The sequence below is a fragment of the Ciconia boyciana genome, chromosome 10 (genome assembly GCF_034638445.1).
Source record: "Ciconia boyciana chromosome 10, ASM3463844v1, whole genome shotgun sequence".
NCBI classification, from domain to species: Eukaryota; Metazoa; Chordata; class Aves; order Ciconiiformes; family Ciconiidae; genus Ciconia; species Ciconia boyciana.
This window is the reverse complement of record NC_132943.1, coordinates 42,197,082-42,211,726: the sequence shown is the minus strand read 5'-3', so window position 1 is coordinate 42,211,726 and position 14,645 is coordinate 42,197,082. Positions and strand designations below refer to the sequence as shown.

At 42.0% G+C, this 14,645-nt stretch overlaps 1 protein-coding gene across 5 annotated transcripts in view; it reads left to right on the top strand.

Moving 5' to 3' along the window:
* The window catches only part of AGAP1 (ArfGAP with GTPase domain, ankyrin repeat and PH domain 1), a 385,812-nt gene that overhangs the window by 330,214 nt on the left and 40,953 nt on the right, over positions 1-14,645 (top strand). For all 5 annotated transcript variants that reach the window (XM_072874082.1, XM_072874081.1, XM_072874078.1 and 2 more), the window contains 2 exons: positions 9,006-9,160; positions 11,530-11,620. In XM_072874082.1, the coding sequence (XP_072730183.1) occupies positions 9,006-9,160; positions 11,530-11,620 (246 nt within the window). The remainder of the gene's footprint in view (positions 1-9,005; positions 9,161-11,529; positions 11,621-14,645) is intronic.

Below are 14,645 nucleotides of genomic sequence, written 5' to 3'. Positions count from 1 at the left end.
CCAAACGCAAAGCTTGGAAACTAAACCGTGTTGGTAGCCTGCGAAATATATACAGCAGCAGCAGCACCAACACTGAAGGTAACAAACCCACCCGTTTAGATGAACACCTCCTCTCTTACCCCTTTTTTAACCCGCTTTTCCAAAAATCGTCCTCCTTGCCTCTCTCCCTTACCCAATGTGGGCATGGAAATCAAATTTGCCCAAAGCATGCGTGCTTTCATCTCGTGTTTGCAGAGTCATTCCAGTTGGTCTTTTCATCTTTTTGTTTGTGCGTTTTATTTTGCCATTCGTGTTCCTTTCAGCTTACTTAAATTTTGACCTTTCCCTCTAGTCGTGGAGTGGTGATGTTTAAATTACTTCAGGAACCCATTTTCTTCTTTTATTTATTTTTTTATATATATATATATATTTTCCCTTTCTACATGTGGGCACTCAATGTAATATTTCCCAAGTTATTACAGTTTTTAAAAGTGTTAGTATCAGGTGTAATGATCTGTAGCCAAATACAATAGTGTGCCGTGACATTTAAGTAACAGTCTTAATTTGTTTTGTGCAAGCCTTCTCCATAATGCTCTTTGCAGCTCTAATCCAAAGGCGAGACAGTGCCGGGTCATTTGCATGTACTACTCTTGCTTGTAAATTCTGTATATTGTTGTATTTCTAAAGGTCACCTGGTGCCAAAGTTCACAAATTGACTTACATCGCTTTTTTTCCACCGAAGACAGCCGTCATGGCTTTTGTATAATAGCACATTGAATTTTATTTTTTTTTTCTCCCCCCCCTCCACCTTCATTTGAACAACACAATTATAAACTTCCTTCTTTTTTTTCTTATTATTACAAATGTCAAAGGTCAGAATTACTTGGAAGCCAGGCAAGGAGAGAAAAAAAAAAAAGCTCCAGCCTCCGCCACCATCTCCGACAGCATGTAAGAGGGATGGTGTAAGAAATAGGGAATGCAAAATAGGTCACAACTCAGTAATCTCGGTGTAAGGGAGGGGGATTTTTTTTTTTCTTCACTTAAGTGCGAACCAAATGGGTCAAGTAATCGCAAGCGCATGCCCTAACACTAATTGACTTATTTTGGAATGATTATAACTGTAATATTTTTCTTAATGTCACTGTTTTCTGGGCTGTTGATTTTAGTGATTGCCAAGCGGTGGCATTAAATCTCTTGTAAATTTTAAATTGCATGCTATTTCTGTAAACAAGTCCCTCTGTTCACATCCTGATCATTAACCTTTGGTGATTTATATCACCGTCCTTTTTTTGCACAATTACTGCTGTATTGCTGTCGGATGCCTTGCTCTCGCTGCCAAACAAAGTGTACATAGGAAACAAAAGTGTGATTTTCTTACTGCAGCTTCTTAAGGAAGCTTTTTTAATTATAATTTTGTTTTATTTCTCAGCGTAAATGTAAAATTATTACCTTTCAGAGCAACAGTTGCAAAACTGTCTGTTTTGATCCTTTTGTTATCTTTTCAAGTACGAAGTGCAAAATATGAAATGAGAGAAAATGATTGTTGGACATGAAGAAGTTTGGGGTTGTTTTTTTTTCCATTTAATAGGAAACTAACTAGATACTTTTTAGTGATTTGTAATTTTGTATCTATTTGCTGTTTTTTATCTCCCAGCCAGATTCTTCTTCTCATCAGTGTGCGGGCATGTTTGTTGTTACAGGTTTACTCCTTGAGAAGCTTGTGATTTCATATCTACCTGTTATTAAATTGCACCAGGGAAACAAGTATAAAGAATTCCCTTGTGTTTTACAGATAAAGATTTCATTTTTTAGAGCCTGTCTAGTTTGAGGAATCTTTTATCTTGGTGATCAAACTAAGTATCAAAGGCACCTTGGATAAGCGCATGGGAACATGTTCCTGATGGCCATGGTCCAAAGAGTTTTGAGACATATCAAAACCAAATTCTGAAATTAGGCAAATGTGTCTTTTTTTGGGAAGTATCATCCCCACTAAAAACTGAACATTCGATGTTCTCCATAGCTTTGCATCTTTGAGCTGGTACCTTAAGCCTTTGTGTGAAAGCTGGAATGGCGAGACATGCAAATGTCGAGTTAATGAGCATTGTAAGTATTAAAAGCCACATGTTTACATAATTATGCCTTCAAAAAAGAGAACGGTGATAGGAAATGACAGTCCAGAATAACAAATCTGCTTTAGTCTTTAGTACATGCTTGCTCAATTGCACTTACGCCTTTTTACAAACCAAAAATATTCCCATCGTGTACAGTCCCGTTTTTGAAAGCTTGATCTAGAAAGCAGCCTCTCCGATAATTTGTAATGCCGGTCCTATTATTTAGGTATTCTGTATGCTTCCAGGTAGCAAAACCTCCAATCAAGACTGAGAAATCTGCAGCTCAGGTGCTGCAGTGGTTTTGCAGATGCTTGGCAGAAGCAGGTATACGCGTGGTCCTCAGCGTGGTGGGTCTCTTGTGCTTACACAGGGCCACCTTTCGCTGTGCACCGTGCAAAGCTGCGAGTCCTCCCTGAATGTGCCTCCTCTCTCTGGGCTATTTGATAGCAAAAACAGTGCATTTCTGATGCGTCCGTCCTGGTCGCAGAGGAGTGAGGAAGGGCAGGACCTTCACAGCGGTGGCTGGGTGTAAGGTCCCAGCTGAGGAACTCCAGCTTCTGAGGGCAGAGAGAAGCAGGACGCTGTACAGCTATCTCCTCCGCTGTTCCTTCGTCAGTTATTTGTGATTGCAAGAAATTTTATTTTCTTTAATTTTAGAGTTTGCCTAAGACTCTTAGTTTTCAGATTTGGGGTTTTTCTCTAGGGAGCCACTGACAAGTGAAAAAGTCCCACCTGCTCCTTATTGCGGGCAGCCAGGCTTTAAGCAATCCTTTGATTCTCTAGGGGGAAAGTATGTAATATCAGTGTGTTATACCTAAAACAGACCCCGCCCTGGTTTTAAGACAAGCTGGCATCACTCATAGCAGTATTGTTAAAATACAGAATTATTTTTCCTGTATCAACAGATTTTGCAGCACAGTGGAAAAGAGTATCTTTACAAAATTAAATGGCTGTGCTCTGCATGCTATGGTTTAACATGCATAAAGATATTAAATCCTCATTTTTCCACTCTTCATGGTTACATGTGTGCCGTGTTAAACAGTGCTGCATCTGAATTGCCAGGCTCTCATGGAAAACTTTTATTCTGCATATTCATTAACTCCCAAGCTACCGTTTGCTTAAAAGGTGCCCGATGCCATTGCGGCCGTGGTGCTGTGCCTATGCAGAAAGTTTGCTTTTGCTAACCGTGGCAGATGGAGGGGGAGGCTGTTCAGAGCACCCGAGATAAGCTCTGCCCAATAGACTCAGCTTCGCAACGCCTCTCAGTTAAGCAAGCTCTTCAGCTTTGAAACACGTATAATTTAAAAAGTAAACCGCAGGCCTGAAACTTGTTAGGAAACACCTAATGCAAGTGTAGACTCACGTACTGTATCAACTGCATTTTAAAATTACTTCATGGATTTCTTCAAACCGTGTTGTCTTGGCACCCAAATAAAACAACAAGTATGTATGGCAGGGGGGTCTTAGTCCCTTGAGCTAGAAACCGGCCTTTCATCACCAGTTTGTCACTCACGGGTAGCGGTATAAAACAGTAGCGCTGGAAAATTCTTCCAGTGGAACACAACCTTTATCAAGAGCTGTGGGCAACCGATAGCAGAGCTATATTGTCCTGATAGGGTTGATTTTCAAAACTAATTAGATTTAGACACTGGGTTTGGAAAGGGGAGAGAAGTATTAGCATAGTCATGCCCAGTGGGACATGGCACAAATATTTCCTTAATTGAGGCTGCTAATAAACATACTTATCTTCCGACTTACAGGGATAATTTACACTAAGTGGCAAAAGGTAAGGATAGTTAACATTATACAGTACGTAAATAACACGCGCCTTTGTTGTAAACAAATTGTATATTGTAAACATCTGATGTTGATTGCTAGGGCACCTCGGCGGCTTTTCATTCTCATCCTTTTGACAAGATGAAGGGTTATTAAGGAAGGGTGCTTGAGCGGAAGCGATTTTTGAGAGAGGGAGAAAGGCGTGATAAAAAGGGAGTTTAAATAGGTCTCAGTGTTACTTGAGGCAGGCTTGACTAGGTTTCAAGCTGTAACCTCAACTCTTGAAGATGCTTCACGGGTGTTTGAAATACTCCATTGAGAAGCTTTTGGTTCTGCACTTGACTTCTTGTTTCTGGAAAGTGTTTCCTGTGTGAGTGGCAGCATCCACCAGACGTACACGGTGAGCTACTATTAATTAGCAGCAGCACCAGGATCCTCTGATGACAGCTATGTTGGGCAAAGATGCAAATGCACAATCTGGCACCTAGTGAAAGCCAGAAGATCCAGTTTTATTTCTGATTCTGGCAAAATATCCATGTATGCCTATGAGAAATGCCTGAAGCCTGGCAAGTCTTTGTTTTATACCCATAGAAAAATAGACTTTTTTTTTGTTTAAAAGCAAACTTTTGGGATGGGTGTAATTTCTGACTGTAGAGTGCCTGGCGGAAAGGGAGCCCTGTCTTCTGTTGACTTCAGACTGTGCTTGTGGTTACCCACCGCTGGTGCAAGGTGTCAGTGGCTATTTATGCAATTCTTAATATTGAGAATAAAAGGTGTGGGAAGTGGAAATTGTGAACAAATTGATATATGCACACCATTTAGAACCACTCTTATGGGATACCAAGAGGCGTAACTGCTTCTGGACATGTGTTTTCCCTACATTTTAGTAGACGTAATTGAGTTCTCCGGAACAAGTTATAGACTAATTGTATCCTGTAGTTATTTTCAGTGTAGTTCTCTAAATCTGATCTCTGTTACATACCATAAACACAGGCATTGGTACGGGAATGCAGTGAGACCATGCCTAATTGTTTGTTTTCCCTTGCACAGTCCTTTGCTTCTAAGAAATTGAATATCTTGTTTTCCGTAAGTGGGTGGGCTGTAGCAACGTCTGTCTTTTGGCAGAGCAAAATAAATGTTAACTTGGGTTAAATGCATTAACTTTACTATAAAAAGATAATGGCGAAAACGGTATATGCAGCATAAACGGTGGTACCATGTAGCTTCTTGGAAGTGGTGTGGAGGTTATGATGGTGTGGTGGTTTTCCTAAAATTCACTGATTGCATGCCTACTTCCACTGGTCCTCTAAAAAAAAAAAAAAAAAATCTCTTCTGCTTTAGGTTCTATATCATCATAATCTTATAGTTCCAGCTCATTTCCCATCCTAGCCACCCCTTCCCACTTAAAAAAGGCAAAACAAACAACAACATTTTAGACATCTCCTGTTGATAATAACTTCCAAATGGAAATCAGTTGCAGCTGGTTCTTTGCACTTTAACCCTTTGTCTGCTGGCCTTCCAGGAAATAATTGATGACTGATTGGCCCATTAACCTTTTTTTAAAAAAAAAAGTTTGACAGCCTGGACTTGTGTAATGAGGAGGGATTCCTAGTGAAATCAGGTTGATGGCTGAGTTGCTTGCCCCTGCGGATGCAAAATTAGCCCCGCGGGACCTCGTCTGCATAGAAACTGGACACAATTAGTGTAATATTCGGTGTTATTAATGTAGTTTGGAGTAATTGGGCAGGTTGATTTCGACAGGTTGATGGTGCTAAAATACTATTATAGTGGACCTTTCTATGAATAACTGTTAAACATGGAAAACTGTTTAATAAAATTTTGTGATTGGGCTCACAGGGATTTAAATAGCACAACCTATAATTTTTCTGAAGAGTAAAACTGAACAATTTCATTCTGCTGCCTGGATTTTCCTGTTCGTGTATGCAGTGATGAAGGACGTCCACGTTCGCTACTCGTCTTTTGTAGGCATTGCCCTGTGGGTGATGTGGAGCAGGCGTTGCTGCTTTGTTTCACAATTGTGCTTACAAAGAAGAAAAAAAGGTGCATTTAAGCAGAAAATGTATTATTGAACACATCTTCAACTGGCACAGTTGCTTATCATCTGAGCTTTTTAGGAAATAAACCTGAAGCTTCGGTGGGTATAAGAGAGTGCAAACTTGTATGTTCTTAATGTATCATCACCAATGACCAAGTTTCCGGCTAACTTACTGATGAACTGAAAATGTCCTTCCAGCCCAGCCTTGAAACTCTCCGCAGCCCTTGTAACCCGCGGTGGGGCCATACCGGGACAGACTCACCAGCGTGTTACGTGGACTTTGCGATCCTGAGCCACAAAAGGCTGTGCAGGGTCTTTACAGCTTTTGTCACGGTGTCAGCTGGTCACAGCAGAAGAGGTCAGGAGATGAATCACGGAGCCTCTCCTTTGGGAAAAGGAGACTTGGCGTATCAAAGGGCGACCACGGGAAATGGCTGGAGGTGCTTCCTGAATTGCACTCCAGCCGCCTGAATGGCCGGGTTTGTGTCCTCTGCCATAGGTCTCCCATAAGCAGAGGAATAATTTTCTGGAATACGTTTCTGGAAAACAAAGCTTGCAGAGGTACCGCTGCGGGGACGGTATTTCAGCCTCGCTTTTAAATGGTACGCTGGCTGAATCGCAGAGTTTCTTTCTCGTAAGCCCTTCTCGGATAAACCGGCTTCACGTATATAATCAGGATTATTGGCAAATAGTAGATAGGAGGATTCAGTGATGCTGCATCTTGATTGTATATATTTATTTTAAGGTCTGGAATGGTAATGCTGGAAAGTCGCCTAGTACTTAAATGCTGGGATGAACTGATACAGAATTAGTGCAGAGAGGCCCTCTAAAGATACACCATGTCTACTTGTTGAGTATTAGTTATACACCACATATACTTGTCGAGGAGTTATGCATTGAGAAGTCAGCCCTGCCACGTGCGCTGGAGAAGTCTCCTCTTTCCTTGTGCTCTTCTGTGTCTTTGCATCCCTACAGGGCTTTGCATCCTCCCTGCTTGACAAGGAGGTGTGGGGAATTTTTAACTTGGGGCGGCAAGATGACCGTTTTCTCTAGTAGGCAGCTCCTTCAGCTTATACCGAGCCTTTGGCTTACGTAGAAATGGTATGGTGTATGATCAGGGGAGAGAGGTGCAGGGAAAATACGACGCAGCCTGGAGCAGAGCTGCGAGTGGGGAAGGGAAGGGCTGAGGGAGAAGGGCATGAGGGGCAGAAAGTGGAGGGAGGCTGAAAAGGGCCTTTGTGTTACTGCACGTTGCAGGATCCCTGCCGTAGCAATGCGCATCTCTCGCTACCGCCCGCGCCGAGTAACTTATATAGAAGGATTTTCTGAACATTTAGTGACCATTGTTTGGAAATCCGCCTTTTGTAAGACTTTAGGAGTACAAAGTTTTATCGCTTAGAAGCCACTGAAAAGCCTAAGAACAATGAATTTCCTAAACTGGACTCTACAGGGGGCTGCCTCAGGTGGGATTCAGTTTTTCATGTTCTCTTCCTTCACTGTCGCTCCCTGTTCTCGTCAACATATGCATATCTCTGCGTATGCCCGTACCCTCCCCGCTGACCGTATGCCGTACCCCTTCTGCGTAAGCAGGCGACCGTAACTGTGTTGTCCTACAGGAGACAGCGCACAGGGCTGAACGTAATCTCCTTTATTGTTGAGTAGTTCCTCTTACATCTTCCTCATAAACTCTTGAAAGCTCTGTTTGATAAATGTGGCTTTTTCCATGATTTAATCGTAGCATTTTGGATAATGAGTCTATCTCTTTGTTTTTAACACAGTGTTCCTAAAATGGCAAAGTAGTTATAGCTGTACAGTTGCATCATTTCTCTTATCTTTGTTTTCCTGCTTATCCCATACGCTATTTTTGTAGCAAAACTGCTGCTTCAGGTGCCCTCATGCACCTGGAAATAACCTTCGCCTCCGTGTTTATTCTCACCTCAAGGTGCAAAGTAACCTTCTACTATTTTTTGAGACGTCATTAAAGCAGCGTGGGCACTGGCCTTGCTAGCATGGAGTTTATCAAAGAAAACCAGTTATCCCACAGGTTGAGAAAATGACTGCCAGCGAGCAGCAGTACTGTCTTTAAATCTAGTGCTAGATTTGTCACTTATCTTTGCATGCTTATGGATGACAAGGTAATGCAGGAGTTTCATGGCTCTGAATATATAATAAGTCATTAGCAGACCAGCAAATGTAAATGCTCTTTCTAAAGCCCATTATGGCTGATGTTCACCAGAACTTTGTGCTCTATTATTCTGTTCCTTTCATGCTTCATGCCTGCCCTTCCCAATTCCACTCACTCGGTTTCAGCTTCCTTGATTTTTTTTTTTTTTTTTTACTTTGACTTTTGTGTCCCATGTGTAGTTGGAGTGTGTGTCCATTTAGTTCAGTGCTGCTGGTATTTTCATACGCTGCGGTGCTCTGGCCTGAATACTTGTCCTTATACTCTAGTAGCCCTAAGGATATTTCATTGACCCTCTCTGCTAGCTCCTCAGATCATTTTCTCATCTCCCGTGTCGAACGTGAATGTTGAATAGGTCGAACTGATTTTAATCCTGTGTTATAACCCAATGTATTTATGCTGTAGACAAGAAAATGTACACATCCACTTTTAATACATATGTACATGTAAACAAGTGCTTGAAGGAAGAGGGTAAATTGTCACATTTTCTGTATTGTCAGCTCTTTATAGTCCATTCATCTTTTAAGTTATTTTGTGACACGCTTTGGTTCTTACATTATGTAGCTCTTAGCACCTCAGGTTTAAATCTAAATAATGCTTGTTAGCCACTTTGTGTTCGAGAAAGGTATAGACTTCATACCAAACGCAGGAACTGAATATTTACCCAAAACAGTGCTTTGACTACATAACGTTTGGAGAGAAAAAGCAGTGGATCTGCAGGTCGTTTTCTGATGCATCGTGCAACCGCAGGGTAGTTGGATACATCTAGCCTCCAGCCTCAAACGTCCAGACCTGCATTTGCTTTTTCCATTGCAGAAATGCTCGTCAACCAAGATCGCTTAGGCCTAGCTATTGATATCCTTAAACTTAAACTTTTCTTCCTATTGCATGTTTTTTTCAGAACAAGAAGAGAACTTTGAGTTTATCATTGTCTCTCTCACCGGCCAGACTTGGCACTTTGAAGCCACCACATATGAAGAAAGAGATGCGTGGGTACAAGCCATAGAGAGTCAGATCTTGGCCAGTTTACAGTCATGTGAGAGCAGCAAGAACAAGGTACGGTACACAGAGTAATACTGAAAATAAGCAACGGGTGGATGATCGTTAAGATGAAAGCAACATCAAGAACTCTGAATTTTAAACCTGTACCCCTAGAGATGTGCGTGTATTACGCACACGAGAGAGCAGCGTTAGACCTGCACGCGTATCTCAGATGTTTCAAGACAGCTGGTGCTGTAGCCTGTTTTACAATTTATTTTTACAGCAATTGCATTAATGGAGCCCCTGGATTATCTGTTTAGCCTTCGGTATTGCTCTTAAGATTTTGCCTGAAACCTGGGGCTAGGTCACGGACTCTCCCTGCTGAGAAGTGGTGTAGTGTAGTCACCGCTGCAGATTCAGGATTGTTTCAGGTTAGAGGTCGGCAGAAGGCCCTTGAGGAAAAGCCTGTCTTGGAGAAGAGTGGAGGCAGACCCAAAACCCAGCGTATTTACTAGTCAAATCTCTAGTTAAATCTACTAAGCATGGCAAAATTTAACTAAATGTTCTGGTTGGCCTAACCATAAATGTGCAGTAGCATTCAGCCATAGGACTCTGCCATGATGAGGTAATACAAATCACAGAAATCAAAATTAAGCTATTGCTTTTGTGTCTGTTGCTTTACAAAGCATATGACAATTTTTCTTTTCTTTAATTACACTGAATTAATTTTTTATGGTTTTCTGCCTTAACTAATATCACAGAAAGCAAATCCAGAAACAGTTCATCAAAGCTTTTTGGGGAAGATGAACATTGTCTAAGAGGTACAGGCCTTCTATCTTGCAATGCTTTCACATGATGACAGAAGTAATTTGTTCTCCTTTCCAGTCTAAATAAATAAATAAATGTTTAAAATCAGAGACTTCTTCAGCCATTGCTCATTTTTGGAAGGACAAGAGAACTTCTGCTTCTTGAGTCTCTGTGTTTGCAGACACTTCACAGCTAGAGAGCAAGGTGTTGAGTGGTAGTGGAGGGAGAGAGGTGAGGAGTAATTATTCAGACCTATAGATCCTTTAATGTTATCCACCTAACAGATGTCTTTAATGGCTTTATATGGCAAGGAGGAGACTCATATTTTGAAATGAATGCCTGCTTGCATTGCCCTGCTCTACCAGAGTAGATCAGACACCAGTAATTATCATCATCATAATATAATTTACTTCCCGTTTTGTTTAAAAATTTATTTATTTCCAATATGTATTTCTGAGATAGAGAAAAATGACTGCTTGTATGTTTTTTGCTTTTCCTGGATTTACACATTCGACTATGTATGTTAAGGGAGCACAAAAGAGGAACTTTGTACACTAACACCTACATAAAAATACTAATACAAAAGAGGATAAAGAGTGACTGGTAAGATTTACTACGCAGTACCCACAGAGAAGATTGGCCTTTGTGTATATTAAATATTCTTTTGAAAGGGAGAATCCGTTGATAAGATTATGCATGTACAGGGAGCTTTTTGGGTTATACATTCAACCTGCTACAATGCTCAGAGAGGTTTTTTTTTCTCTGCAATATTACTGAGGTCTCAAAACATGTCAGAAGAACTAGCTGGAACTACTAGTGTAGTTAGTTGGACAGGTTTAGTAGGTGTCCTGTTGATAGATCAGGGGGACATATCTCCACATGGCCATACTTAGGACCTGGTCCTCATCCTGCGATTAAATTCATTGCAGAGAATCCATTATTTGGTACAGCTAACACTTTTCTTCTCAGAAAGCTCACAAGACGGTTTAGTTGGGTAGAGCTGAACTACTTGTACATCGTGGCAGTCTCTGCAGGTCCAAGTAGAGGTCATTGGCAGGTCATTATGGAGAGAATTTAAATGGGAGCCATCTGATTAAATCTGACCTTTTGATGATAAAAAGGTTTCAGTTGCTTTTGCAAACCATCCCTTAGTCTTCATTAGCAAAAGCATAAACATCAATAAAAGAAATTGATTTTATAAAATGATATTCTTATCTAATTTACCTCAAGAAGTAAACCTACACTGTGACCACTTTACTCGTGAATAGCAGGGTTCATTTTGAAGCTCGGTTTTCCTCTGCACAGTCTCCCCACTTGTTAGAATCCAGCCTGGAGACCCCAAAACACTGGGAGCTCTGGGGCAGGGTGGAGAGAGCCCTGGGAGAAATCCTGAGCTGTCAGGAACGTGGGAGGAAAGAGGAGTCCCTGCTTGGCAGGCGTGGACTTGCAGTACTTGGAGATGCCAAAGGATGACCATTTTTTGAGAGGCAAAGCAAGGATTTGGGTTCCTTGATCGCGTTCATTCAACGTTGGTCTAAGCTTTGGGTTTTGCCATTCATTCAGCTGACAGTTGTGTCATCTAACCCTTTTTATTGGGTTCTTATTTGTTGCTTATGCATTTCTTTAAATCTGCGCAGTCCCGCCTGACGAGTCAGAACGAGGCCATGGCCCTTCAGTCCATACGGAACATCAGAGGCAATTCCCACTGCGTGGACTGTGAAGCACAGAGTAAGTACGGCTGGTTGGCTTCAGACAATTGACCTCTTCTCCTTCGTGGCCAAGAGTTCTTCTTGGCCGAGACTTAGGTGAACACCCGCCATGGGCTTTGTCTTTTTCGGTGTTACGTTCCATGTGTTGTTTGAATGTTTCTTCATTATGGAGTTTGCTTAATCAGACTTATTTTATGTTAATTCGTACTTGATATATGCTGTGTCAGATGCATCCTAATTTTTTCCCCTTGTTGTTTCACATGCCACTTTAAATGTCAGCATTTCTTTACTTTTCTTTGAAGAAAAGGAGAAGTTTGCTCTTCAACATCAGTTACTTCCATTTTCCTCCTCTCTTGCGTGGAGAGGGCACGTGTGCCATGGTAACATTTTCAAAGAGGTAGAGCTTGATTGATGGTTTTTTGGTTTGGTTTTTTTAGGGTTACTTGTCAGAAGAAACCAAAGTCATTGCTCATTATATCTGGATACTAGAAAACTGATTTGGGATTTTTTTTTTCCTCCCCTTTGTGTTTCTTTCCCTTTTTTTTATTTTTTAAAACATATACTTAGTGTTCAGAAAAGTGTTCTCACGAATACTTTGAGCTGCGGTTCACCTCACTAACCCCGGCTGAGGTCATTATTCTGGTGCTCTTTAGTTCCAGGGGTTTGCAACAAAGCCACAAAAAGGAAGTACTCTTGCTCTAAAGCAATTAGTTGTAGAAGCAGGAAGATTGAGAACTTGTGCATTTTTATTTCTTTGATATTTGAAAGTCAGAACTTCTCTTGTGATTTTTACATGTGCTTAAAATGGAAAAATATTCATTTATTTTTCTTTGGGTTTAATTTTTTTTTTTTAAGACTTGCTGTTCAAGATTTTGACTACTGGTCTAAGCCATTCTAACATCCCAGTTAACTTTAAAATGGACATTCATTTGGAAGTGCAAATGCTTTTGCGTGACTAATTTGCTATCTGTATAGTTAGCAATTTAGCTGATTCGGTCATCCACCAAACAAACCTGTTATCCCCTGCCTCATCCTCAGAAGGCTTGAAGGGAAGGTGGTTAGCACATTAACAGCCACTTAAAATAAAAAAGACTTTTCCATGCCATCAAAATGTGCTTCACATACAGACTGGTTTTAATTGCTTCTTTTGAAAACTGTCAGATATTCGTATGCTGTCCACAGGAGGTGGATCAAGATCACAGGCAGCTGCCCGGTGCCCGGCAGTTCAGCGCGCAGGGATGTGAGCCCTGGCTGGCCCGGGCTTTGAGCACCAGGACTGGGGTGCTGTCAGAACAGCTTGGTGACCTGCTGGAGGGAGATCCCGAAGAGAGATTTCACAGGGACTTTTCACAGACAGAGAGAAATAATAGCAACGTGGATAAATTAAGGTCTTTACATTCCACTGGCTAGTAATCCAGCAGGTGATAAACAGGGGAAAACGTTGGTTTGGCTGGTATTTTAACGTATACAGCCCCAAGTCACTCTTATTTATTAGTGTTCTTTCATATTGACCTAGTAGTCATTCAGATTTACGCCAAAGCTTTGATATAGTTCAAGTAAAAGGCATATAAGATGCCGTGCTGTATGTGAGAAGGATGGGGTCTTCAAGTGACCTAGATGTATATTTAGCTCATTTGAAATACTCACTGCTGTCTGAGAGCAGACCGCGATGGGAGCGTTACTGATTTCTGCTCCCGTCTGTCTGTACAGCTGTGGGTGGCATTTTCCCAGACCCCGCTCAGTGGTCACCCAGCCAGAGCGGGAACGTGCAATCCCTTCCCTGCAGACAACTTCCCACACCCACGCATGTCCTTTCGATGCATCCGTGATCCGTTTCAGCTCTACCCAGAGCCCACGCTGTCCCCAAGGTGCGTGTTTCTCGCCCCAGTCTTGCACGTACCCCAGTATTTATGCAGCCAAGCTAGATGTTTGCTCAGGAAAACGATTGTGCGAGAAAGCAGCCCTTCCCACCCCCCTTTCACCAGGTTGTTTTTCATCCAGACTGCTTCGTGGGTCAAGCTGGCCACGCGTGCAGGGTGCCAGCAGAAGGGATGCGCCAAGAACGTGTTGCTGAGAGAGGGCAGGGTGGGACTGCCCTTTTTGGCAACACTCAGTGCTTGGTGGTTGTTGCTGGGGGGGGGTGGATTTTGGAATCTCAGCTGGAACCTCTCTTAATTGTTTGTGTTCTTGGAGATGATTTAAAACCTTTTTGACTCTTCTTGCTATTTGGCCTTCCTAATTTTAAGGCCACCATCTTTCCTTTTGAAAAATTTGAGATATTTCCAAGGCGTTGTATCTTCAAATGTAAATATGCACATGAGGTGAACCTCAGGCCGCTGCTTTTTCTGCCAGGCTTTGCTTTATTTCCTTCTCTCCCTTCCTGCCTTGCCTGGGCAAGTCCTTACCCCCGGAGCATTTAGCATCACAAACACCAGGAAAGCTTACGTAGTTTGCATCTTCACAAAGCCAGATGTTTGGGAGCAAAGGAATACGAGATGTTGCCGTCCCTCAGCTCTATTCAAGAGCCATCAATCTTCCACTTCAGAAGTCTCATTCTTCCTCTTTCTAGAGCTCTTTGCCTTTTTAGCACTTCATCACAGCACTTTGTTTCACCAGGGAATTTCTGCCTTGTTGTATGTTAATCAGCAGCAGCAGTACCAGCAGCATCTGTGTGCCGCCAGCCTTCGGGGCCCTTTGGCAGTCTCAGACTAAAGTTTTTAAGTCCTTTTTTTTTTAACGTTCCCATCCCAGACCAATAGATGAGGCAAAGTGCTCTTTAGGTGCTGGAGTTTTTGCCCAAGAAGACCTCATTTCATGTTTCCGAAGGAAACTGCTGTTGCCTTTTCCCAGAGCGTTGGAGTCCCAGTGCTGACCGGGAGAAGGCACTGAAGACGATCAAATTGCTCAGGCAAACCCAGCTAAATTCCTGCCTCCGAAGGATTTTAGCTCTTCCAGTCTTACTGCTTAAAGAGCAGATGAGAGGCTAAATACGAGTCACTCTTCAAGATACCTGGAGAGTGTGGAATATCAGGTCTTTTCCGTTG